The 24,996-nt window shown below is 44.2% G+C and overlaps 2 protein-coding genes across 4 annotated transcripts in view; both read left to right on the top strand.

The window, feature by feature from the left end:
- Positions 1–859: 859 nt before the first annotated feature.
- On the top strand, positions 860–10,377 carry LOC311040691 (uncharacterized protein). 2 transcript variants are annotated; one of them, XM_084051022.1, is made up of 2 exons: positions 860–1,000; positions 7,753–10,377. In XM_084051022.1, exon 2 carries the CDS (start codon positions 8,006–8,008, stop codon positions 9,899–9,901), a length of 1,896 nt encoding a protein of 631 aa, XP_083907148.1. In that variant the 5' UTR covers positions 860–1,000; positions 7,753–8,005; the 3' UTR covers positions 9,902–10,377. The 2 variants fall into 2 exon arrangements, with proteins under 2 accessions (XP_083907148.1, XP_083907149.1); XM_084051023.1 differs by having other exon boundaries at positions 948–995.
- An 11,173-nt stretch (positions 10,378–21,550) lies between these two features.
- The window catches only part of znf1035 (zinc finger protein 1035), a 35,198-nt gene continuing 31,752 nt past the window's right edge, over positions 21,551–24,996 (top strand). The window contains exon 1 of one of the 2 annotated variants that reach the window (XM_084051775.1): positions 21,551–21,801. The gene's annotated coding sequence lies outside the window, so the exon portion shown is untranslated. Of the gene's footprint in view, positions 22,191–24,996 lie in introns of both variants that reach the window. The other variant, XM_084051774.1, reaches the window with a different exon arrangement.

Here is a 24,996-nt window from a genome sequence, read left to right as displayed (position 1 = left end):
AGTGTATCGACTAAACAAGATCCAATAAAACAATACAACAATAAAACAAGAGTTTGTGATACGGCAACGTTTTTTGGCAAAGTTAGTTTGCTGTAGCCGACATCTCTTATTCACAGGGACCCCCATCTCAAAAATATGTGTTCCATGGACCCCCCCAGAAGCAAAGATTTGAGTTAGATATATATATATATATATATATATATATATATATATATTCAAAGATGTGTACACATTTTCACGATTAAAAAAAAAACAGCAGATCTACAAGCTCATAGCGCGGCACTGTGTATATCTGCTATTTTTGAATTAAGGCAAAGAAATCTAAAGTGACACAGATGCATTCCTGTATTATATGTTAACCCGGTCCGGGACCCCTAGTGGGTCCTCAGAGTTACTACAGAGGGTCCGCCCCCTGTAGTAACAGGTTACCTTAACCACTTGAACCCTAGCATCTCTTTTCTGAGGAGAACTTAAGCCAAAAATAGCAGATCTACAAGCTCACAACGGCATTTTTTTGGGCAAATATAGGTGTGTAGAGGGAAAAAAAGAGCAGACCAAGTAACCAAGTAAACAAAAAAAAGTTGAAACACAATTTTATACAACATAGAGGAGGGGGTCCCTGCTTCATCTCTCTCTCAGCTAGGGGGTCCTTGGGCCTGAAAACGTTGAAGACCCCTGATTTAGATACATCAGAGCATTAAGCAGACATGCATTATGGTCAAACAAACATGTACTGTATGTCTGTAGTATTATTGTTATTATTATAATTGTTTAAAACTACATTCACTCAGTGCCCCCCCCCCCTGTCTTACTAGATGAGGCCAGTAGAGGGCAGTGTGTTCTACTGTACCGTTGGTCTGATCGGGCCATGTAAAGATGGCCGCGCTGTCCCTCTCTGAATCTGATCAGCTGTGGTGAGTTTGATCGATCATCACATCGTGCTCTTCTTAAAGTGGCAATCGATCGATTAGCGCGATTCATCGGCTGGTCAACATGTACGGTAAGTTATGTGTGAATCATAAACATAACGGTTCGATTAACATGTATCTCGCTTGTTTTCTTTACTAACATCGCAACATCTTCAGGCTTTTCCTCAGTGTCTGTGTGGAAGAAAGCCTGGTTCCTATTCCGTTCAGAGCTCACATCCGGTCTAGAGCCCGCCTACTGTATCCGGTCATCTTCCACGTACACACACAATGCAGTCACACAGACCGTTTCCGTATCCGCTCTAGACCGGATATGCAAACTGCAACAAGTTAACATTTTTTAGCTTTCACTAGTACGTCGCGCAAGGCTGTCGCTTGTGGGGGGGAAAAAAATAACAGATATACAAGCTAGTTAGGCTTGTAGATCTGTTCCCTTTTGACAAGCGACGCCGTCTTCCTACGGAGTGTTGTTTTGTTAACTTAGCTGATGGGAGGAGCCAGCCACCTAGCAACTGTATTCAGTGTTTACATGGAAATAATGTTTTTAAGCTAACCATGCTAAAGAATGCTAACAACACATGATAATGAACCTGGAATAATAAGTCACAACAAGCACTAGAACTATATAACATAACTGTAACTATATAATATAACTATATCTATATAACATAACTATAAAGATATAACATAACTATGAAGAGATATTATAATATAACTATATATAACTCATTTGAAACGAGCCCAGTGCTTTAAAGGAGACACACCATGAATTTAAAAAAATATATTTGATATTTAATATCATATGGTGTATGTCCCTCAAACCATTTTCAAAAGGTTTGAGCCTAAATCAACACTCAGATATACTCATCCCAAGTCAATTCTCTCAGGCTTATAAAGCACTTTCAGCTGCAATACCAAAACGTCCTGTTGGGCAGAGGGGTGCTACTGAGCAATTCTAAATACTCAGAATACATCAAAATACATGGGCAGAAAGTTTGGTGATGTAAGCAAGATGAGATCCCCATGTACACAAATCATGATGACATATAAGAGACAGACAGATATACACACTACTATACAGAATGTCATACAATCAGTTTACAGGTTACTGGTATGAAGAGTGAGAAATATGTACAAAAGAAGAAAGAGAGAGGGGGGGGGTAGGTTAGGTTAGGACATGGGGTAGGTTAGGACTTGGACAGGGGCCATTTTTGAATTGCAGCCTCCTGAAGGTGTATCTTTAGGGCATTTTTGAAAGTGAGTAGGGTTTTACACTCCTTTACTCCTTTTGGTAGGGCGTTCCACATTTTTGATGAATAGCATGAGAACGAGTTCATTCCCTTTGTTGAGCCAAATCTGGGTTGAACATGGTTCGTGGAGCTGCCTCTGGTGTTCGTGGACTTCATTAACATTTTGGAAGTATTTAGACAAGTACAGGGGGATCCCCATGTTGTGGTGTATCTTGAAGACCAGGCCCATAGCAAGTTGCTGTACTCTGTCCTCAACCTATGAAGAGATATTATAATAACTATATATAACTATAAAGATTATACTATATAACTTAACTATATAACATAAGTAGCAGTGGCGTGCACAGACATTTTGAGGGGCAAGTGCTCAAGTAAAAAATAACCTACCTCGGCTACCTCTTTGCCAAAAATAGCCGATCTACAAGCTCACAACCCCTCGCAGCGCGAGGCGTTGTGAGCTTGTAGATCTGCTATTTTTGGCTGAAGTTCTCCTCAGAAAAGGGATGCTAGGTTTCGAGTGGTTATGGTAAAAAGAAAAATCATATCACATGACGATTTGGCGGACCCCCTGTAGTAACTCTGAGGACCCCCTAGGGGTCCCGGACCCCCTGTTGAAGACCCCTGCTGTAAACTGAAAAAAACAACAACTTTTTTTTCCTTTTTTTCAAAAGGGCACTTCTGGTCAAGAGGGCAAAGGGCAGGTGCTCTAGAACCACCTAGAGTCTATCTGTGCACGTCCCTGATAAGTATATAGATATGGTCTTAACATCATTCTAACTGAAGCTGGTTGCAGTCTGGTAGAGTCCACAGCACAGCTATAACCATGACGGTGGTGATATGATGATATAACTATTGTTATATAGTAGTCAGTGGTGTAAAGTAAGTACATTTACTCAAGTACTGTACTTGTGTACAATTTCGAGGTACTTTTACTTTACTGGAGTATTGCTAATTTTCAGTACTTTTACTTCTACTCCACTGCATTTCAGAGGGAAATGTTGTACTTTTGTACTCCTCTACAATTATTTGAATAATTTGGTAACGAGTTACTTTGTAGATTTTTATTATGGTTACAAAGCACGCATTAACCACTTTATCCCTATACTTTGGCTATTTGACAATAGCAGATCTACAAGCTCAACGCGTCGCTTTGCGACGCGTTGAGAGCTTGTAGATCTGCTATTTTCAAAAGAAGATTTGTATACATTTTTAACACTTGTGAAATAGGACATTCTGCACAATGAGTACTTTTACTTTTGGTACTTTAAGCACATTTTGATGCCAATACTTTTGTACTTTTACTCAAGTCAATTTTACTCAAGTATTTCTAATCTATATTGCAGTATTGATACTTTTACTTAGTACATTAAACATTTCAGTCCTTTTTCCACCACTGGTTATAGTGTGTTTGGTGTGAATGGCCTCCGATGTGTGACACTTTTCCATATGTCAAAGCTAGCCTTGGATCAAGACCATCATAGATGTATTTTATCCAGTCTGACTTTTACTTTCATAGATATGCAAATGTCTAAATCCATAAAAAAAGAAAATTATGATAGTCTTGATCCAAGGCTATATCAAAGCCTTAAAGGAGGAGTTCACCCAAAAAATGACTTATTTTCTATCAACTGCACAGCGTGTGAAGCCTTGAATCCATGGATTCTTTTTGTTTCTGTCGCATTCCTAAGCTAATAATTTGATTCCCGTCTCCTACCGGCTAATGTATCAGGTAGGAGACACAAAGTAGTATTATTAGTATTATTTGTGTCTCCTACTGGAAATACACACGGCCATCAAATTGTTGTCTTAGAAATGCCACAGAAACAAAAATAAATCCATGAAATCGAGGCTTCATGGGGTGTGTAATTGATAGAAAATAAGTCATTTTTTTGGGTGAACTCATCCTTTAATAAAAGTGTCTGATGTCATGTGAAATGATTGCCTTTGTACTTGGACCATGACAACGTGTGGGGTTTGGGTGGTAGGCCGATTCTTTACATAGTCAAGACTGGATCAGTCCAAACATATGTGTTCCATGTCAAAATGATTTAAAGGTTTCATTACGTTCAGTTTTACCACACATTAAAAGTCTTTGTCATGGTCCTTCAAACGTGTATAGAAAGTTTTAACAAAAAAATCCACTCCAGTGATCCATGGCAGGTGTTTTTCTCTCACATTTCTAAAGCCTTTTCAACTGCAATGAAAAAAATAAATCTTTGCCTGCGGGTGTCGCTGGTGAGGGATTTTGCCTGTCAATCATCGCGTCTGCTCCATCCCCCCAAAGGAAAGGATAGGGGAGGGGAGGGGAGAGGAGGAGAGTGGGTGGGATTAATCGACAGTGACCTCACTGTCGAAGGGCCAAGCTCAGATTACTTTTCAGCCTAATTATTCAGAAAACCCCAGACCACAGAAAATCCACTGAATGTTCAAAGTTCAGATTTTTTGGATGTAATAACATAAAACCACAAAAAAAAAACATAAAAAATGAAAAAAGTGAAAATGAATGTCATAGAACCTTTAAGTCAAACCCTGCCAGAATGATGTCTTCCTGCAAGGTTTCATTGGGTTGATGTTGACCATGAGGTTAACCTCCATCAATTAAATCTACATTGTTTTGGGTAAAATGCAGAGAGATGTTAATTAGATTAACATCTCTCTGCATAGATGGAAAACTATAAGATAAACTATAAAGTAGTGCATTGCATTGAGTGAGCCTGGTTCCATGGAAAACAACTCTGCCTGGCTGTCAATTAAGCATAGCAATCAAGCACATTATTATGCTTAATTGTAAAAGTAGAGAAATTATTTGGCTCTAAACTTTGGGACGACTGTGCAGTGAAACTGGGCAGGATCTGACAGAGACATGTTTCTGACCGCCACAACATCTATAATATTGAAGTTAAAACAAGTGGCACAGTATGCTACAGTATAAACAAGGCTTTGTATTCTACATAAGAAGACTTATGCTGTTAAATTTCACTTTGGTTTTAATGGCTTGGCTTTTAATATAAACAGCGTTTTGCCCTGAAATCGTAGCTGACTTAAGAGATTACTAGGAAAGCATGTGCATGTTTCGTGTGTGTGTTTGTGTGTGTGCGTGTGCGTTCGCACGCTCAACAGTAGTGTGTGTGTGTGTGTGTGTGTGTGTGTGCGCAACAGAGTAGAGAGAGAGAGTGTGTGTGTGTGTGTGTGTGTGTGTGTGTGTGTGTGTGAGTGAGAGTGTGTGTGTGTGTGTGTGTGTGTGCGCGCAACAGAGTAGAGAGAGTGTGTGTGTGTGTGAGCGCAATAGAGAGTGAGAGAGAGTGTGTGTGCGCGCAAGAGAGAGGGAGGGGGAGAAAGAGTGGTGTTTGTGTGTGAGGGAGGGAGAGAAAGAGGCAGGGGGGAGTGTGTGTGTGTGTGTGTGTGTGTGTGTGTGTGTGTGTGTGTGTGTGTGTGTGTGTGTGTGTGTGTGTGTGTGTGTGTGTGTGTGTGTGTGTGTGTGTGTGTGTGTGTGTGTGTGTGTGTGTGTGTGAGAGAAAGGGAGAGATGAGTGTGTGAGAGCGGGAGAGAAACAGGGATGTGGATCTCTTTACTGATGGTTAGATGCAACCTAGAACTGGGTCATTTCCGGTTTGTCTGGTCCGGTGTACGAGTTGAAACCGGTTAGATTTTCTCTGGACAGTCTGAACCGGTAAACATGCCGGCAAGTTAAAAATAGCCTTCAACAGCAACCCATGTGGACAACATCGTGTTTACTTACTTACTGACGCCGCTAAATCCATCTGTTATGTCTATAGTAATATGCTATATGACAATTTATTATTAACATAACAAGATGTGCATCTGGCTTTGTTGGGAATCAGTGTCGCATAGCGCTGCCTGTGGAGGGTTTTGTCATTGCGGTAGTGTTGTGTTGCGTTTGCACTTCTCTAACTATGCAAAAGAACGATCAGAGCAGAGACTGACTACTCAGAGCTGACAAGTAACAACAAGTAGGACGACATCAGATTCATTTCACTGACGTGCAAAGCGTGACCATCAAAGATATTTAACCCCAGCCAGCATTTGACTGTTTTAATCCTCACGGTTTACCTGATCTCAGTGACGTTGTGCTTGGGACAGGGGCGCCGGAACGGAATATGACGTGGGGGGACACATCCGGGCACGCGCGCTTCGTGCGCGTGCATGTGGAACACGGGCGCGTGCGCGCGAAGAAAATTTAGCGGTTATTTCGGGTGGATTTGTTGATTTTTGGGGGGGGATAATGCGGTTATTTCGGTTAATTCGGTTCGCCTCGCGCGCGCGGTGGTCGTGAGGTGCGGGGGACTGGACTGATTTTATTATTTATAAAAAATAAATAAAAAAAAAACTTTTTTTTTTAATTTATTTTTTTGGCTGGACTGAATAGTGGGGGGACACAGTGTCCTTTCATTAAACAGGCTCCGGCGCCACTGGCTTGGGAGCCAGGGGAGAGAAGAGTCTAGGTCTCTAGGATGATTGGAGTCATGGCCGGGGTGTTGTAGAGAAGGAGGGGGGGGGGGGGCATACTTCCTGTCTTAGGGTTTTGGTCTTTGGTCTGGAAACACCCACCCCCCCCCCTTGACACTAAAGCCAAACATTGTATCCACTAGCCTTAAAGGGGAATCCCCCTTGGCTGGGGAGATATTAGGCTTTTGGTCTTCAGGCAGAGAGGCACTCTGCTACATGTGCATAACTGTAGTCCCAGGTTATTAGAAGGTGGCTTACTGTTTACTGTTCCAATGCATTTGCCCATACAGTGTTGCTTTGTTTGAATGGCTCGGCAGCAGTCAGTGAAAAGAGCCAATCAAATGAAGCTGTATTTAGACAGATAATGGGTGTATGCCGCCTTCTGGAAACCGTGGACTACAGTTATGCACGGAGGCCATTCGGTCCAAGACAGACGTTGAGTGGACTTCTTCCCCACTGATGTGAATCACTATGAATTAACCCATTGAGACCCGAAGCCGATTCCACATGTCTCCTAAATCTCAACAGTATTCTGAAAGACGCATGTTTCTATATCAGTGGTGCTCAATCTTTTTCATGTCAAGGACCCCCACAATTATATGTATTTGGCCGCAGACCCCCATCAAAATATGTTGTTCCAGGGACCCCCCAGAAGCAAAGATTTGAGTTAAAAATATATATATTCAAAGATTTGCACACATTTTCGCGATTTTTCAAAAATAGCAGATCTACAAGCTCGTCTATGAGCTTGTATATCTGCTATTTTTGAATAGCCCAAAGTGTAAAATAATGCTTTTTTAGCTCGCATCTAAAAATGACAAAGTTCCAGGTCTTAATGGGTTAACTGGGCAGCTTAATTTCTGAAACATGTAAACTACTAATTCAACTCCCCCATAATTATACATGTGATCGTTCTCCAGGAAAGTAGTTATAAGAGAGTGTAAAGAGTGAGCGGCTGCTTTGGATGACAATGAGAAATACCACCACGGTGCTTCTCTTCCCATTCATATCCCATCACCTCCTGTCCGGTAGCATGAATAGGTCTAGCTGTCTTGTGCTTAGTTGCGTGGATATAAAATTCTAATTACGATTCTTTCAATCATTCCCAGGTGCTGATACAACCAAGAAAATAGCAGTGCTGGTCTGGACGTGAAGATCGGAAGTAAACCTCTGGAGCCACTCCGTAACTACCTCTAAGTAATACGCGGTTGAAGTTTAGATACAACCCCCGAGGACCAATACATTGCCAGCATTCTCAGACAAACTAACATATCCAATATAAACTGAACGGGTGTCTCCGATAAGATAAGGGTTAACGGAGACTTAAGGATTAATGCCATCAGCAAGTGGACAACATTGTAGATGGAGAAACCGTACTCGATGGATAATGCCGCCTCTCTGCCGCCCGAAGGAGATCGTAGCGCCTTCATCTGCACCGAGTGCGGCGAGGGCTTCTGCCATTTCCCTAACATGCTGAAACACATGGCTAGCCATGGACCTTTGGAGTCGTTTCCGTTGGACGGTTCATCCAATGGATTTGAAGTCCCCAGGGAATATGTGCTGCAGGAAAACGGAATACTGACAATTGTGGATGGATATGAGCCGTCGCCACACGCCGGTTCCGCCCCCAGCAAACCCGCGTTACCGCCTGCTTTGCCGACGCACGTCCCCCCTCCCGCCAAGCCAGTGTCTCCGGCTCTTCCGCCGCGGTCATCGCCTCCCAGGGATGCCCTGAAGCCAAAGCCAACGTATTCTAACTTGAACCTGAATAAATCCCACCAGGGCTACTACCGGTGTGAGACCTGTAATAAATCGTTCAGTAGCCGGCGGGGTTTGAATCACCACCAGCAATATCGAAACACAGAGCGAGGTTACAAGTGCACACTGTGCTGCACTGTTTTCGGCAGCAGAGAGGACCTGAAGAAGCACCTGCAAGACCACGCACGCAAGCGATTCCACTGCTGCGGACGTTGTGGTAGACGCTTCCTGAAAGTGGACGCGTTGAACGCGCATCAAAGAGAAAACCATCCGTCTTTCAAGGGGCCGTCCGCTCAGGGCAGGTCCCAGATGAATCTGGAGAAAGCGGTGGAGAAAACGTATCCCTGTAAGAAGTGCGAGTTGAGCTTCTTCTGGATGTCAGATTTCCAGACACACACTAGATACCACTGCAGAGGAAACAAACCGGGTAGGCACTTGACATCAGAAAATGAACTGACCTCCAGGAAGAAGCCAGAAGAGACACTGCAGGAAAAGAACCACAGCAATGGCCCATCGGCTGTTGACGCGAAGGGTTCTGACAGCGGTGCCATTAAAGATCCTGGTAATCTGGGTGATCAGGAAGAGTCTGCTACAGCCTACAGATGTGGATTATGCGGAGATCACTTTCAAAAGCTAACCGCTCTGAAAGAGCATCATCTGACCCATCAAACCCAGGAAGAAATGGATACGTTGAATCAGGACTCGCAGAAACCAGTTAAGCGAAGGGTAAACAAAACGCCGATGATAGGCAGAAGGAGAAGAAGGAGAAGTAGTCCCGGCAGCAAACTGCATGCTTGCAAATTCTGCCCTCGTGTGTTCAACCATTCTAGCAGTCTATCTCGTCACATGAGATACCATAAAGGGACCATGCACACCTGTGTGATATGTGATAAAGCTTTTCCTCAACGCTGTGACGTTAGAAGGCACATGGCCATGAATCACAAGTCTGAGTTGGAGAAGAAACCGTCGCTGAAACACATGGCACCACAAGGAAGTGCCATACCGGACAAATCTGAGACTCAGGACGGCTATCAAGCTGCTTTCGAGCCCGAAGTGCGAAGGCGGCGGCGAAGGGAGAAGCCAGCGTCAAAGGTTAGAGTCTCCTACAAGTGCCAAGAGTGTGGGAAGAAGTTTGGGCTGCTGTGCGTCTACCAACGGCATCTACGGTATCACAAGAAGGAACCTGCAAATTCACACAAGTGCCCCAAATGTCCAGCTCACTTCAAGACTTCCTCTGCCCTGGTGGAACACCTGGAGAATCACCCAAGCACAGATGACACGGATATGATGGGACAAGCGTCTGACACCACTGGTGCCAGCCAGGAGGACACTGGTCTAGAACAGAGCAACGTGGAGAGGACAGAAAATAACAATACTATTAGTGTTAAAGAAAACGCAGCAGATGCTCTCTACGAATGTACCGAATGCACCCAGACTTTCTCCAGCTTGGAGTTGTTTCTTGAGCACCAGGGTTCTCATGGTGTGGAGAACTGTGGGTAAATATTATGTTGCGCCTCATCTTACCATGTCAGGAGTTGTGGGTGGGTGTATTTCTTTCTTTCTTTCTTTCTTTTTTTTTCGTATGTAAATATTGGTGGAACAAATATTGCTGTAGATGTAGTGTTTTCTTTTTTTTTATCTTTGATCTTATCGTACAAATTCCGATGGGGACCAAGAAGTACTGACTGGGAGCACACACCGAACTTTTGAGATTTGTAGAATTAATGTTCGTTCAAGTTTGTTTGAGAAAGCACCAATCAAACCTGCTGTTCCTCTACCAGGTAATGTTTTAGTTTACTTCAGCGACACAAGTTCTGAATTGTTGTCTTGCTTGTACATATTTTCTCTACTTATTGTGTAATCCTTGATCCTGTTGTTGCATCGTCTTGCATACATTTACTCATGTGACTTGAATTTTTGTATTCATCCCAGTGGATTATCCTTTATCAACCATTAAATGAAAATGCCATTCAGTAGACAGAGTGATTTTCCATTAAAACTGAAACAAAATGAATATTGTTCCTGGCATTACAGTCATCTTGACTTTCCACCACTGACGTTTTTGGCACTATCATGTAGACCGTACATAGAAAGCCATATCCTGTTTTTGCACTCCATTCGGATGCTATCAATGCATTGAACGGGACATTATCACGTTTTATCAGACCATTGAATGGGGGAAGTAGGCGACGTACTGACCTACCAGCAATTTATCAGACCATTCATTGGGAGTTAAGGGGCGGCCATAGCTGAGTGGTTAGTGAGCCCGCCTAGGGAGCCAGAGGCCCTGGTTGCCCCAGGTTCGATTCCAGGCCAGGCCAGCATATCTGTCGATGAAATTAAATTTGTCCCTGAGCAAGACTCTTAACCCATAATTGCTCACAGGTTCTCATTGGAAACAAGACCGCAAGGACTTTCATGAACGACCTGTTAAAAGGAATTATCCTTATCCTGTTATCAGGACATAGTGACCTACCGACGGAGATGACTTAAAAAGTAAAGTTTCGGTTTCGAACCATGAAAAGTAAAGTTTCGGTTTCGAACCATGCCTCCGGTAGGTCTGTAGCTCCTGATTACGCCCAATGAATGGTCTGATAATGTCCCATTCAATGCATTGATAGCATTCGAAGCCGGTGGTTTTTGTCCTTTTCAGTTAAGAGTGTTCAGTCACAGGTGGGGCCCCCAATGACCACTAGCGCCCCCTAGAGATCTCCCGCCTACTGATACATCTGGGGAAACCAAAGATTCAGTGAAGGGGGCTGGACACCGTAGAAGACCGGTGCTAACAAACCTACGTCCACTAATTTGAAAACCAATCCTGATACCATCCCATAATATGGGATGTTCCTTCATATTATGAAAGGAATTTCCACCTAAAATGTTTGCTTTGGTTTTGTGATGCTGTTATTTTTTAAATATCGGAATTGTCCTCCCAGTTTTAGCCCAATCGTTGAATTTCAGTGTTGAGCCGGTACCATTCAGTGGGAAAGTACCACAACATCCTGGGTTCCAATGTGGCCTGTGCTCAATGCCACCACCTGTCTCCACCGTCCCTTAAGCTTAAAGCACAAATTCTTCAAGTAATTGATTTACTTTCTCTCTCTCAGAAGACTGGAACATTTATTTTAGAATTTCAAAAATGTTTTGGAACGTAAGACTCTGCCAGCGCTATTATATAACACAATTTCACTTTAGTACATTTTCCATTACTAGCCTTAACTCAAGTCTCTGCAGTTAGTTGGTACCACTAGGTTTGTTAATATTCTGTCAGCGGGCTTGCTTGTTTTTGACAAGCCTATTGCACAATGGGGCTTTTGTTTTTGTGACATTTTCCCCCATTGACCACCAGTGTATTAATTTTGAATTCCACATAATTATGTACACAGGTCGCTGTTGTCCTGCACTGTTGACCTGGGGGGGGGGGGGGGGGGGGGGGGTTCTAGGCTATAGTGGCGGACATGGACAGAGACTCTGTCCAAACTACTTATTATTCAGGTATGTCAGTGTGGGGGGAAATCACTCAAGAGATATCAGATCAACTTTATTTCAGACACTATTGGTCCATATAAAAACAGACAATACCAACACAGAGATAGCCTGAGTACCAGACTGATTTCACTCCATAAAGCCCAGATCAGTTTAAAAACATATGAACATTGCCTCCAGTGTTTGTCCTGTACAGTTTATAGTTGCAAAAGGTTAAAAAAAAAAAAAACACTTCATTGTTTTTATTCTAAGCTCTGAGAATTCTGCCCGACAACTCTTCACATTGTGTTTCATACATGTGCCTCTTAACAGAGTCTGTGAGAGCTGTGCCTCTTGTGTAGTAGTTAAGCTTGAAGTGCTTTTGGAATTGATGGTCAGTGAATGGAGCAAGCCTCCTCACATGACCACTGATGATGACCATGATGGATGATCGTCTTTAATGCCACTGCCCTCATATCACACAAACACCAACCCAAGTTTCTCCAAAATAAAATGGGGAGGAAAAAAGAAAAACAATCCACTTTATACATGACTGAATGCACGGTCAGGGACACTAACCCGGCAGAGCAGAATCGTCCTCCTCCTCCACCAGCAACCAGTAGGAGTCACTATAGTGCAGTGAATAGAACTCCACCCCCTTCCACCTACCTAAATGGTAAATGGTGCATTTATATAGCGCTTCTATCCGAAGCGCTTTACATTGATTGTGCCATTAACCCATTCACACACACATTCATACACCGATGGCGGAGGAAACCATGCAAGGCACCAACCTGCTCACCGAGAGCAATTAGGGGTTCAGTGTCTTGCTCAAGGACACTTCGACACTAACTCTAGGGGAGCGCCCCAGCCCAGGATCGAACTGGGAACCTTGCGGTTTTCCAGTTCACTCTACCCGGCCACTCTACCCCTGAGCCACTGCCGCCCTACCTATCCACCCACAAACACTGCCTATTGTGTTAGTTTGAGCGCCCGGTCAAGCCCGGGTCTGCTGCTTTTTAACCCAAGATTCTGTTGGGAGAACTCAGACTTTACTACAAGAACATACAAATGTCTGACCCAATAGAAGCCAGTAATAGATGCAATGCAGCTGAATGCATAATGAGCAGGGACGTGCACAGATAGACTCTAGGTGGTGCTAGAGCACCTGCCCTTTGCCCTCTTGACCAGAAGTGCCCTTTTGAAAAAAAGGGAAAAAAAGTTTTTTTTTTTTTTAGTTTACAGCAGGGGTCTTCAACAGGGGGTCCGGGACCCCTAGGGGGTCCTCAGAGTTACTACAGGGGGTCCGCCAAATCGTCATGTGATATGATTTTTTCTTTTTACCATAACCACTCGAAACCTAGCATCCCTTTTCTGAGGAGAACTTTAGCCAAAAAATAGCAGATCTACAAGCTCACAACGCCTCGCAGCGCGAGGCGTTGTGAGCTTGTAGATCGGCTATTTTTGGCAAAGAGGTAGCCGAGGTAGGTTATTTTTTACTTGAGCACCTGCCCCTCAAAATGTCTGTGCACGCCACTGATAATGAGAGGTATTCTGGTGGTTCAGTAACCTTTTAATGTCTGACCTTCTCCTTTCAGATTGGTCCCCCTTTTCTCCTCCTGGCATTAACATGCACATGGGTGATCACGTTATTGGATACAGGGGAAATGATTAGTGACTCAGCTTAAATGCATCCACCATACAGAAGCTCTGATCACACGTGGTCGTGGATGATGTGTTTGGCCACACTGATGACAACACAAATGCAGTGTATTGATAAACTAACCAACGGTTATTGGCAAAATACCTTTCACAGAAAATGCCACGTTTTCCGTATGAAATGGGACTGTGTAAGGCAGCAAGCTATTGTACACAAACACATTTTTAGATTATTTATTTTATATATTGCTCTTGGAGATTTGCATGTCTTGCTTTGAAATCCCTGTGCCTTCTGCACAAACAAATCAAAACTGATAAAAGAAAAGACAGCAGCATAATGAATAGTGTTTAACATCTGTATACGTTTGGGTTGTAAGAAGTGTTTTTATTGATTTATTTAGAATATTTAACCGGCGTTGACCATATATCTGACTGTTACACTCCTTTAACCCGGCCAGGATGCATGTTAATGCCATGCCGTGTAAATGGGGCCTATGGTTGCTAGGGTAATCGTATCTGCTTGTCTTTCCACGGACCGGGGTGGGGTATTTTGACACTTCCCAGAGAGAGAGAGAGCCATGTTAATGTGAGCACCTGGTCTGTGGTGGGTCTATTAGCGCTACACACTCATGGCAAGCTCATTCTGTGTCAGTTTGATGATCGTGAGCAGCAGGCACACTAAGCTGAGCAGAAATATCTTGACTGAATGCTGTTACAGCCAATGGTTTCTCCCTAAAGGTTGAGTTGACAGCGTGAAGTGTAGCATGTGATTCGATGGGGAATCCCCGCCTGACCACACCTAAAACATTGTTGATTCCTGTCAGTCAAAGCTGTCAAAGATGTGGGATCAGGCATAGGCACACTCTTAAGATGCGTGGGTGAGCCACACCTCTAAAGATCATCTTTGAAGATTATTTTTGCTCATTTCTGCTTTGTTCTGATGAGACAGAAACGGGAGAGACAGGCAGAGAGAGAGGGAGGCCGACATGCAGTAAAGTGCCTTGGTCGGATATGAACCGGGGTCAGCTGTGGGAGGGGCTTTAGCCTTATTGATGTGGTATTCATCCTTACTCCGGTGACCCACCAGGGCGCCCCCCCCCTAAAGGCCGTCTTAAAGCATTGGTTCTCAAAGTGGGGTCCGGGGACCCCCAGGGGTCCTTGAGGGAGTTCCAGGGTGTCCCCAGCTAAATGATAGATTAGGCACCAAATGGACCCTTATGGGTCTGTAACTCTGAGAGTGTACAAATGGAACCAAATGGACCCGTTAGTACACTCTCAGAGTTAAATTGACATAGCTTTTACATTATAAATTGCGGTCCAAGTGATAGAAATGCCATTAAATGGGGGTCTGCAGCCCTAATGTATGTCAAATTGGGGGTCCTTGAAATTAAAATGGTTGAGAATCACTGCTAGAGCCGTAAAAAATCTTCTCTTATGGGGGTCTCTGGCATATCTTTTGAAATGGGGGTCCGCGGGCTAATAAGTGTCAATTTGGGGGTCCTTGACATGAAAAAGTTTGAGAACCACTGTCTTAAAGAAATGGCAGTTGTTCCTGCTGGTAGTTCTCATGCTCAACTGTAACTTTGTTTGCAGTTGTGCAACGCTATCAACTGACACAACTCTTGGGGTATGTTTCCCAAGAAAGGCATGGATTGTGAAACTGTGCAAACCAATCTTGTACATAGTTTCCAGCAGCAAGATGGTGGAATCTCTGGCGACTTCGTGCTGCTGCTTCTTCTTCCTTTGTTTCTTTGTGCTAATCACAAGACGGGTAGATGCAAGAGGCTATAAGAACGTTGGAAGTAGGCTCCACCAGGTTCAACCCGACATAGGGAAACCAAGACTACCAAACTTTGATTGATTTCCTGTATCTGTGTGACATGGGTGACCCAAGCCCCCAGAACCCAGTGGTTGCATTGAAGCGCATTTGGACATGCTGGCCATTCATAGGTACTGCAGCTGGGGCCACTGTACTTGAACGAGCGGGAAACTGGTTTCGACCAATGGGCTCGACTCACGAGCTCGCGCACGGGGCTGCGTACCGAGGTGACGCAAAACACGCTACAGAGGTGTCGCAAAACACGCTACAGAGGTGTCGCAAAACACGCTACAGAGGTGTCGCAAAACGCGTCGCAGAAGCCCCCAAATAGGCCTCGCCCATCACATTTCCCAACCCGGAAGAAGGGGTGATTTCGGCCCATGCGCTGGGTGAGCAATTCAATGCAAGTGGATGGGAGGGGATATCCGGTGCCCTCTCTATTATTTTTTAACTCTATGGGGTGACCACCCTTTTAGGAGACCAGAAGTAGGTAGTGAGTGTCTTAATTCCAATGGAATGTGAATGTGGTGGGGGATGGGGAGATATGGGGATGGGTGCAGGGAGAGGCAACCACGCCCAACTTATATGAGACCATTGTGTACCATTTGTTGTACTGTGTGTGGTGAGGTGTGGGATTGGCTATCCTGGTATTTTAAGGGTCTTTGGTTCAATGTCCTTTATTTTACCTTTAGTCATTCACAATGCACAGTTGTCAGGGTGATACAAACAGTTAGATGTTGGTCCCCACTGATCTATTCCTAATGCAAGGCTGTTGGCTGTATTCTTGTCCTCTTGAATCATAGCCAATTTAAACCTTAAATATTCTCACCCACTTTACATCTGCACTGCAATCCAGAAAGACAGTGCTTCAACTTTCAACGTCTACTCTTGTAGCTGAATCAGTCCTTTTGGAGTCCCAATGTAAACTGGGAGGCATGTGTTAATCCGACAGACCTTTTCTCCGACTATGTGGCATCCGCGTGCGGTTAGGGTTAGGGTGCGGGTTTGGTTCGGGTTTAGTATTGGAAACGTCGGAGCGCTGCGCTGTCGGAGGAATGCGCTGTCGGACTAACGTACTGCACCCATGTAAACTGCTGATGGAACTTGTGAAATGGAACAATTCACCTATATCCTTAGATTATTGGGGGGGCGACTAGTTACCTATGCAGTAAGAATGCATGTTTTAACTAATGATGGGTCAGTAACAGCCTTGATTTTTTCCTCATCCATAATTACCTTTCATGAGGAAGGAACCACCTTTAGCTAGCTGCTATGCTAATTGAGAGGTAGTTGCCTGGTCATGGCTAGATGTCAATTCTCTCGAACACCCTTTCCAGATCCTTACTCTACCCGTAACAACAGGAAACTCATGCTTAAACAGTAACCAACGTAACCCCCCATGCCAAACAACCTTTCGAGCTTGGGCATCAGCTCTGAGAAAGGTCTGCCCCATCTACACTGCCCTGTGCCCTGTTAGTGTGAACAACAGATTGTAATCAAATGACTGCTCCAATCGCAACCTGAACTCTCTTAACCGCTAAATACTTGAGGATGCCTGTCGCTGCCCGATCTTTCCCCCTACCAGATTGGGACTTTTTGCGCTGGCATACACTGCTAGGCTATTAACGGTATCTACACTAGTTATATAGGTGCATATACAGTATATTATATAACTTTAAACTCTAAACTGCATAAATAAGCTGCCAATGATCAGCTGACTTATCCAATATGCTAACGTATGCTAACTCGACTGATTAGCCTACCTACTAATGCTATGCTAACACGTGACACCACATATTAACGACTGGGCTCAAATTTGGACATTTTAAGTATAATAACAATTACAAGGTATCCACCAATATTCACTCTAGAAATATTTTATGATAATCAACATTCACGCATATTAACAATAGTCCTGATCCAGTAGGGGGCACTATTCGGGTACAAAGTTTTGATCTTGTGATTGAAGGATCATTGATCCTGATCATTCGACATGATGGGTAGACAAAGGGTTAAATGAAACACTCAAACATTTGAGGAGACAGACAGTGTGCTCAGCACCCAGTAACAAGAATACACATTCATTCATAAAGAGACATCAGATCAGTTGTGTTTTAAGGTGCCCATTGTTTTGTTTTTTTGTCCCATCTCATTTGCATACAGTGCCATGATAGGCTAGAAGGAGAATTTTACCATACAAAGGGAGTGGATCGCCCAATGCCCTTGTAGAAAAAACAACTGGAGTTCAGATTCCTTGGTGTGCCCTTGTGGTGCACTGTGGACAAGGTCCGGGTTTGACCCGCGTCAAATGCTCTCTGCTCCTCTGCCTTCTCCTTCCTGTCTGCACTGTGCCACCTGATCTGGTGGAAAGATAACAATTGCTCACTGTTTCATATGTGCATTTGGCAACCAAAGGTCTCTTTTTCTGCAGGATTTCTTTTTTCCTCGTATGGCAACAGCTTTGTTATGAATTTGCATAAGGTAGGGTTATGGACAAAATTGACCAAGTCAACTGACCACACCCACGAAGATTGGCAGTGATCCCTTAAAATGTTATTTACACCTGAAGGGGCGTTCCAACAGATGGGTCGCTCCCAGTTTTGCACAACAACGCGATTACTTCTCCTGGTGAGGAATGCTTGCAGCTCCATTCTCCTACTCAACTTACGGCATTTGACCAACTGCAGGTGACGTAGCCTGGCATGGCCAGACTAATATCCCTGCGTAGATATTAGTCTGGAATTTGCGTGGAACCCGCATTTCGAAGGGGCCGAATTCCAAAAATGCCTCGCGTGATAAACCGGCCCCCATATTTGCATACTGGGCCCTGATTGGTTCCTCACTACTTCGGAGGGAGTGAAATCCAATCACAACTGAGGGGTGCCGGACCAAATCTGCCGAGGGCAAAACATTTTTTGGTTGCATGGCAGATTCGTCTGGTTTCCAGGCTACAGGTGACGACCAAGCGGCAATTCATCTTCTGTGCAATTCAACTACATCCCCACGGCTCAGATTCCCCACTGTTATAAGCTGAGGCCTGGTGTATTTCAAGCTTTACAATCACACCCGGGAGCTGACCAGTGTTTACTCTCTGCCCAGATCTGTTGGAGCAATTGGTCATTTTCCTAGATGGAGCATCTCAGTCAGAAATTAGGGTGGGGCAGAAGGGTTTTCCTGAAAGTGTGGGGATTCGAACCAGCAACCATTGGGTCATGCATTAAAACGTTTTTTTTTGTCTCAAGACACTTTACTTGTGTATTAGAGCAGAGACCCAATGTTTTCCCCATGAGCAAGCATTTGGTGACAGTGGCAAGAGAAAAGCTGGAGAAGAACAAGGCTCTTGGGTGGGCGTCCATCTGTCTGGACCGTGTTGGGAAGGAAAGAGAGAGAGAGAGAGGGAGAGATCCATAAGAGCTGTAACGTGTATCTCATTTTCACCCTTTTTGTATGGTACTAGGGATTTTCAATTGTCTCTTCAGAAAATGACTACTGATTTGAGGAGTGCAATAAAAGGCCTTTTACACATTTTAGGTATGTCAGTTATACAATGGAATTTTGCTGATCTCAACTAGATTTCTTCCCCCATCATTCATTCCACCTGTGATGATTTTTTTTTTTTTTAAATGTAATTTGTCATTATGGCATTTCCCAATTCCCAGATTATCTTGAGTAAGATCCTGCGTGACCAAGTCGTTGATCTTTTAATAAAATCAATGCTGATGTATTCCAGCATTCTTTTTCTTTTTGATACCGAGTGTAATCACTGTTACTGCTGACCCCTACTGGTTGGTCTTGGGTAGGGTGTAGACGACTACGTCTCCTCCGACACACGAGACATCACCAGACACTTTTTCCCACCTGACTGGGAGTAGTTTCACTGGGATAGCGTAACACATGTGGAGGAACATGCTACTCTTCCCAATTCTGTCCTCGGCTGAAGGTGCCTGCTCTCGGCTGAAGGTGCCCCAATCAACCTGTAGGAGTCGCTAGAGCAGCAACAGAGATGGTCAGGATGGATGACCTTTGATAATCCCGTGAGGGAAACGTTTTGGCTTCACCCAGCTGATGGCTGCTCAGATGGTCATGATGAGCGCGCAGGGGGAGCTGTTAAGGGTTAAGTATCTTGCTCCAGGACACTTTGACACTTCAACATCGGCAGACGAGGAGGCGCATCGGTTACCTTCTGATTACCAGGCGGCCTCTCTACCCGCTAAGCTATGGACGCCCCCAGATCACCCTCCCCAACTGGCTTCCCATCCACGAACATAGCCAAATGTTTGTTGGACTGCCTGTCAAGCCAGATGCACCGTGGAGGGTTCAAATCCTAGTGTCCGCAGTGGCGGCCAGGAACTTTATCCCTGCACCACCTGGACTCCTGTTGAAATGGTCTTTTTTACGATAACAATAGCCTACCTATTTCCTGAGTTGGCAACCAAAGGGTGCAAGTTGCTCTTACAAGCGTTTGTTTGGGTGTTCTTTCACAGTTCCTCCCCGAAATTGGTGGGGGGGGGGGGGGGCAATGCTCTCTGTGTTACTGTGGTCGCTGCCAACCCCCACAGCTGGGGTGGGGAAGGTGTCGGCTACCTCCTCCTACACGGAGTTTCTCTCACTGAACAGGCACCTCGACCAACCAGTAGGAGTCGCCAGTGCAACAACATGGACACACGTCCCTGCTGCCTTTTACAACTGCCTTAAGAAAGATTCGAACCCGGGTCTCCCGTATGAGAAGCCAAACAGCAAGAGGGAATCCGCCCCTTGGCCAGGGAGATTTTAATGCTTTTGGGCTTCAGGCTGAGTTGCTCTGCTGCTTTGACCCGCCCACCCCCACCCCGGGAAACACAATCCAGGTCACGGCACCAATTTAACACCCGAGACTCGAACCCAGGTCTCCCGCATAGGAAACCAAGCATCTACCCCCCCCCCCCCACCCCCCCTCAATGAGGAAATTCCCCCTTGGCCAGGGGAGAGAACGGTAGCTTTTGGGCTTCAGGCAGAGCTACTCTGCCACACCTTCTCACCCGCAAATACTTCCAATTGTGTTTGTCGGGCTGACCCTGGGTCTCTGCCGTGGAGGTCAAGTGCATTTCCTCTACGGCACAAAGGCACTGTAGTTACAGCAGAGACTGAGACAGTGTGTTGGAAAAAAAAACAAAGGCAGTGATAGCCGTGGGAGTATGCACGCTTCCGCACGTGCGTTCGCTCGTGCACAATGGGTCCGTCCCGCATTAGGTCGCATTTTGCCCAATCTGGCCTGTGACCCGAAATGTGTTCGACACCTCGGCTCTGCGACAGTGGTTCTCAAAGTGCGGTTCGGGGACCCTCAGGGTTCCTTGAGGGGGTTCCAAATGGTCCCTTACAGGTTTGTACACTCTGAGAGTGTACAAATGGGAACCAAATGGACCCCGTAATTTGGTTCCACTTGGTACACTCAGAGTTATGGGGGTCCTTGAAATTAAAACGTTAGAAACCCAGTGCTCAACACCCAACCAGACACCCCTTGCTCCCACAACCATGATCAGAACAGAAGGAGCCGAGTAATCAAGTTTGTTTGCTCTCTTGACTTGTAGAGCCCTCAACTCCCATGAGGGGGGCAGTGTCAAACCACTGTAACATCCATGCTTTTCCCACAGATGCTCTCTTTCCTTTGCCCTTTCTGTTATTTCATCACCTTGAGTCAAACTGAAATCTGGAAACAATTTTTCGCTATTAATTGACACTTGATTAAAGCTTCTCTCATGTACCACATCAAAGGACCTTTCGGGGAAAATACCCGTGAGCCGATTTAAAATGCATCAAATACATTAAGGAATACAATATAGTAAAAGTTGAGCAACTAAGTCCTTTCACCCGGCCCTTCGAAAAAAAGCAATGATATACATTGTGAATATACCATTTATTTTCCTCTGAAATCGGTGCAGCATTCAACAGAACCACAGAACCTGAGAGTGCAGGTTCCCTATCAGGCAGCACGTCAGAGGAGTGGAGAAACCACCATCTTGTAGCTGCCGCCTCCTTCTTGCAACCCTCCACGTTCTTGTTGCTCCCAAAATGGTGGATCTGTGTGTCGACAGGCAGCAGCAGCAGAACATTAACCCTTTGCAGCCACACAGGCAGCACTGTCTCTCACAACAACAGAGCGAGGGCCTGAGAAGTGAACACGCACAAAGCCCAGACTTATCTGATACCTTACCCCTCACCACCACCACCACCCCCCAAACGAGGTGTTGCACAGACAGACAGACAGACAGTGGAGGGACCGGACTTGCACCAGGACCGGGGCTCTCCTCTCAGGCAGCCATTGCACCAGCAGCAGCAGCAGCAGCAGTCGTCCTGCAGTACTCACAGGACGCCACCAGGGCACCAGACTGGCTCTGGCTCTAGTCTGCTGCAGTCGGCTCACCGGAAGAGGTCGTGATGATGATGATCATCCGGTGACCAGAAGAAACCAAACCCAGCCGTACGTACGTCGTGTTGTTGTATTGATGAGTGATTGACTGACAACCACAGGACGTGGAGGGGCGGGCTCTGGCCACGATCTCCTACCTTGTTATTGGTCATATCGGCGCAGTAAGTTGTGTAAGGCGCAGACCCAGTCATTATTACAGCACATTGCTGCTTGGAAAGAAAAAAAGAAAAAAAAGAGAGAGAGAGAAAAAGAAAGAGAAAAAAATCCTCCAGAAAAAAAAACCAAGGGATCTTTTGTTTCCCTGTTATTTTTTTTTTTTGAAAGAGAGGCAAATAATAAGACTTATTACTATCGAAGAACACGTCGGCTTTGGTTGAGCCATAGAGACGGACGGAGACACCATGTAAACCACGCCGAGGAAGAAGCAGCTTTAATATCTGGTAAGATCAGAGGGTCTGGAGATACTACGGTACCCTATGGTTGTGCTAGCCTATAGCCTAGCCTAGCCTAGCTACATGCTAGCTTTACACATGTAGCTATTAGGTGCTATAAGTTAGCCTCCGTTACATTGTGTCAGATTGAGCAGCAGAGCGGATACATTGTGTCAGATGGCTGTACCGTCCATGACGGATTTAACGCTTTATTAACAGTTTGAGGGGGAATTAAAGCACAGAAGGCGCAGTTTAATACAAATAAAATGCTAAGAAAGAAAGGATTAAACCCCAAGAAAGCACTATATATATATATATATATATATATATATATGTATATGGCTTCTTGTTTCCATTGTGGTCCTATAGCTGTGTATTTAATTCATTGAAATGACACCAGTGTAACTCTACTGTACTGTGTTGTTTAGCACGGAGATTCAGTCCGCTTAATGTATTATTACTGTGTCCTTCTGGCGAACAACCAGGGTTGCCATGTCCGGCTTATTGTAAGCGACGCTGGGGCTTGTTTTTCTGCCGTGAAGTTGCTTGTAAATATTGGTCGTTGCGGTTTACTTATTTGGGCTTGCTTTTACATTTTGTAATTGTTATTTAAGCCAGTGGTTTGTCAGATATGTTAATGCCAGGACCCCCACACATTAATACGTAGCCTATTTGTGCTAGAATGTTTCAAAAAAATATTGCACATTTTATTTCAAGATTTCTTTTGAAAATAGCCAAATATAGGTTTAAAATGCTCATGTGGCTTATTATAGTCGCTCCTTTTGGGGCTTGTTTTCGTAGACCTTGGTTGCTTGTTTCTCTCGCACAACCTGGCAACACTGCCGTGGCTGGCTAACGGTAGCTAACGAGCTAAAACAACATCATGGACTGTTTGTTAGCAGTGCTGGGGGAAAGTACTCTTAATTCTTTACTTAAGTAAAATTATCAATACTGCAATGTAGAAATACTCTTGTTACAAGTAAAAGTCTGGAATGTACTTGAGTAAAAGTACAAAAGTATTGGTATCAAAATGTACTTTAAATAGGCCTACCAAAAAGTAGAATTATGCAGAATGTCCCATTTCATAAGTTTTCAAAATGTATGCATCTTTTGAAAATAGCAGATCTACAAGCTCACAATTTCAAATGTGCATGGGGCTGAAGTGGTTAATGTAGGTTGTGTCATTACAAAGTAACTAGTAACTAAAGTTGTCAATTGTAGTGGAGTAGAAGTGTAATATTTGCCTCTGAGATGCAGTGGAGTAGAAGTAAACAAATACTCCTGTCAAGTAAAAGTACCCCAAAATTGTAGAGTAAATGTACTTAGTTACATTACACCAGTGACTGGTACAGATGTCGTTGTGCATATGGACTCATGTCCATCAGGTTAACATTGGTGGTTTATGGTCGCTTGTGAAGTTAGTGGTAGTTCCGCAAGACGCTTCATTGTTTTCTGTTATTTTATTAAAATGTGTACGCACAACAATACACAATGTATCTGTAAGTATTAACCCATTAGCTGAAGAAGCATCTGTGTCATTTTTAGATTTGAGCTAAAAAGCATTATTTTACACTTTGGCTATTCAAAAATAGCAGACCGGTGCCGCGCTACGAGCTTGTAGATGGACCCCCATCTCAAAATATTTTGAGATGGGGGTCCGTGGCCAAATACATATACATTTTGGGGGTCCTTGACATGAAAAAGTTTGAGAACCACTGGCATAGTAACACAAGTTTTTTTCAAAAAAAAAATAGCTAGGATTTAGAATTCATTCAGAGCCGATTCATTTTGTAGAATCGGCCTCAGGTCTTAATGGGTTAACACAAGCGAGGTGTTTGATTGATTGAATGTGTTATTAACAGTTTGCCCAAAAAAAATGAAAGTACAGTTCAATACAAAAACAATGAAACCCTACAAAGCACCATGGCTCGTTTCCATTGGGGACCTTTCTATTCAATTCATAGGAACATTTAGTGACAGACAATTATACAGTACTATGCATAGACATCATAGAAACGAGTAGTAATCAAAAAGGAAAATATGTATTTGTGTTTACCCCATTACGACCTGAGGCCGCTTCTAAACATTTTCTAAATCTTAACAGTTTTTTGGGGAAAAAAAAAAAGTCACGATTTTTCAAAAAAAGCAGATCTACAAGCTCATAGCTCAAGCTATGAGCTTGTAGATCTGCTATTTTTGAATAGCCCAAAGAAATCTAAAGCGACACAGATGCGTTCCAGGTCCTAACGAGTTAAACCAGGGGTCTTCAACGTTTTCAGCCCAAGGACCCCCTAGCTGAGAGAGAGATGAAGCAGGGACCCCCCCCCTCCTCTATATTGTAGAAAACTGTGTTTCAGATGCAACTTTTTTTGTTTACGCGGTCTGCTCTTTTTTCCCTCTGCACCGATAGCTCTTTGCCAAATATAGCAGATCTGCGAAGCGTCGTCAGCTTGTAGATCTGCTATTTTTTGGCTTAAGTTCTCCTCCGAAAAGGGATGCGAGGGTTGAAGTGGTTAAGGTAAAAAAAAAAAATCATATCACACACTAAGTTTTGGCGGACCCCCTGTAGTAACTCTGAGGACCCCCTAGGGGTCTCGGACCCCTTGTTGAAGACCCCTGATTTAAACCATTAGGATAGTACTCTATTAATTAGGAATGGATAAGTTATTGAACAAAGGATAGTAGACGTTTAAGTAAATAACTAAAGGCCGTGAGGTTCCCGGTTCGATCCCGGGCTCCCCCAGAGTTAGTGTCGAAGTGTCCTTGAGCACGACACTGAACCCCTAATAGGCTCTATGCACAGCAGCCATTTTGG

Source organism: Gymnoscopelus microlampas, assembly GCF_963454915.1.
Source record: "Gymnoscopelus microlampas genome assembly, chromosome: 3".
NCBI lineage: Eukaryota > Metazoa > Chordata > Actinopteri > Myctophiformes > Myctophidae > Gymnoscopelus > Gymnoscopelus microlampas.
This window is presented reverse-complemented; position numbering and strand designations above follow the sequence as displayed.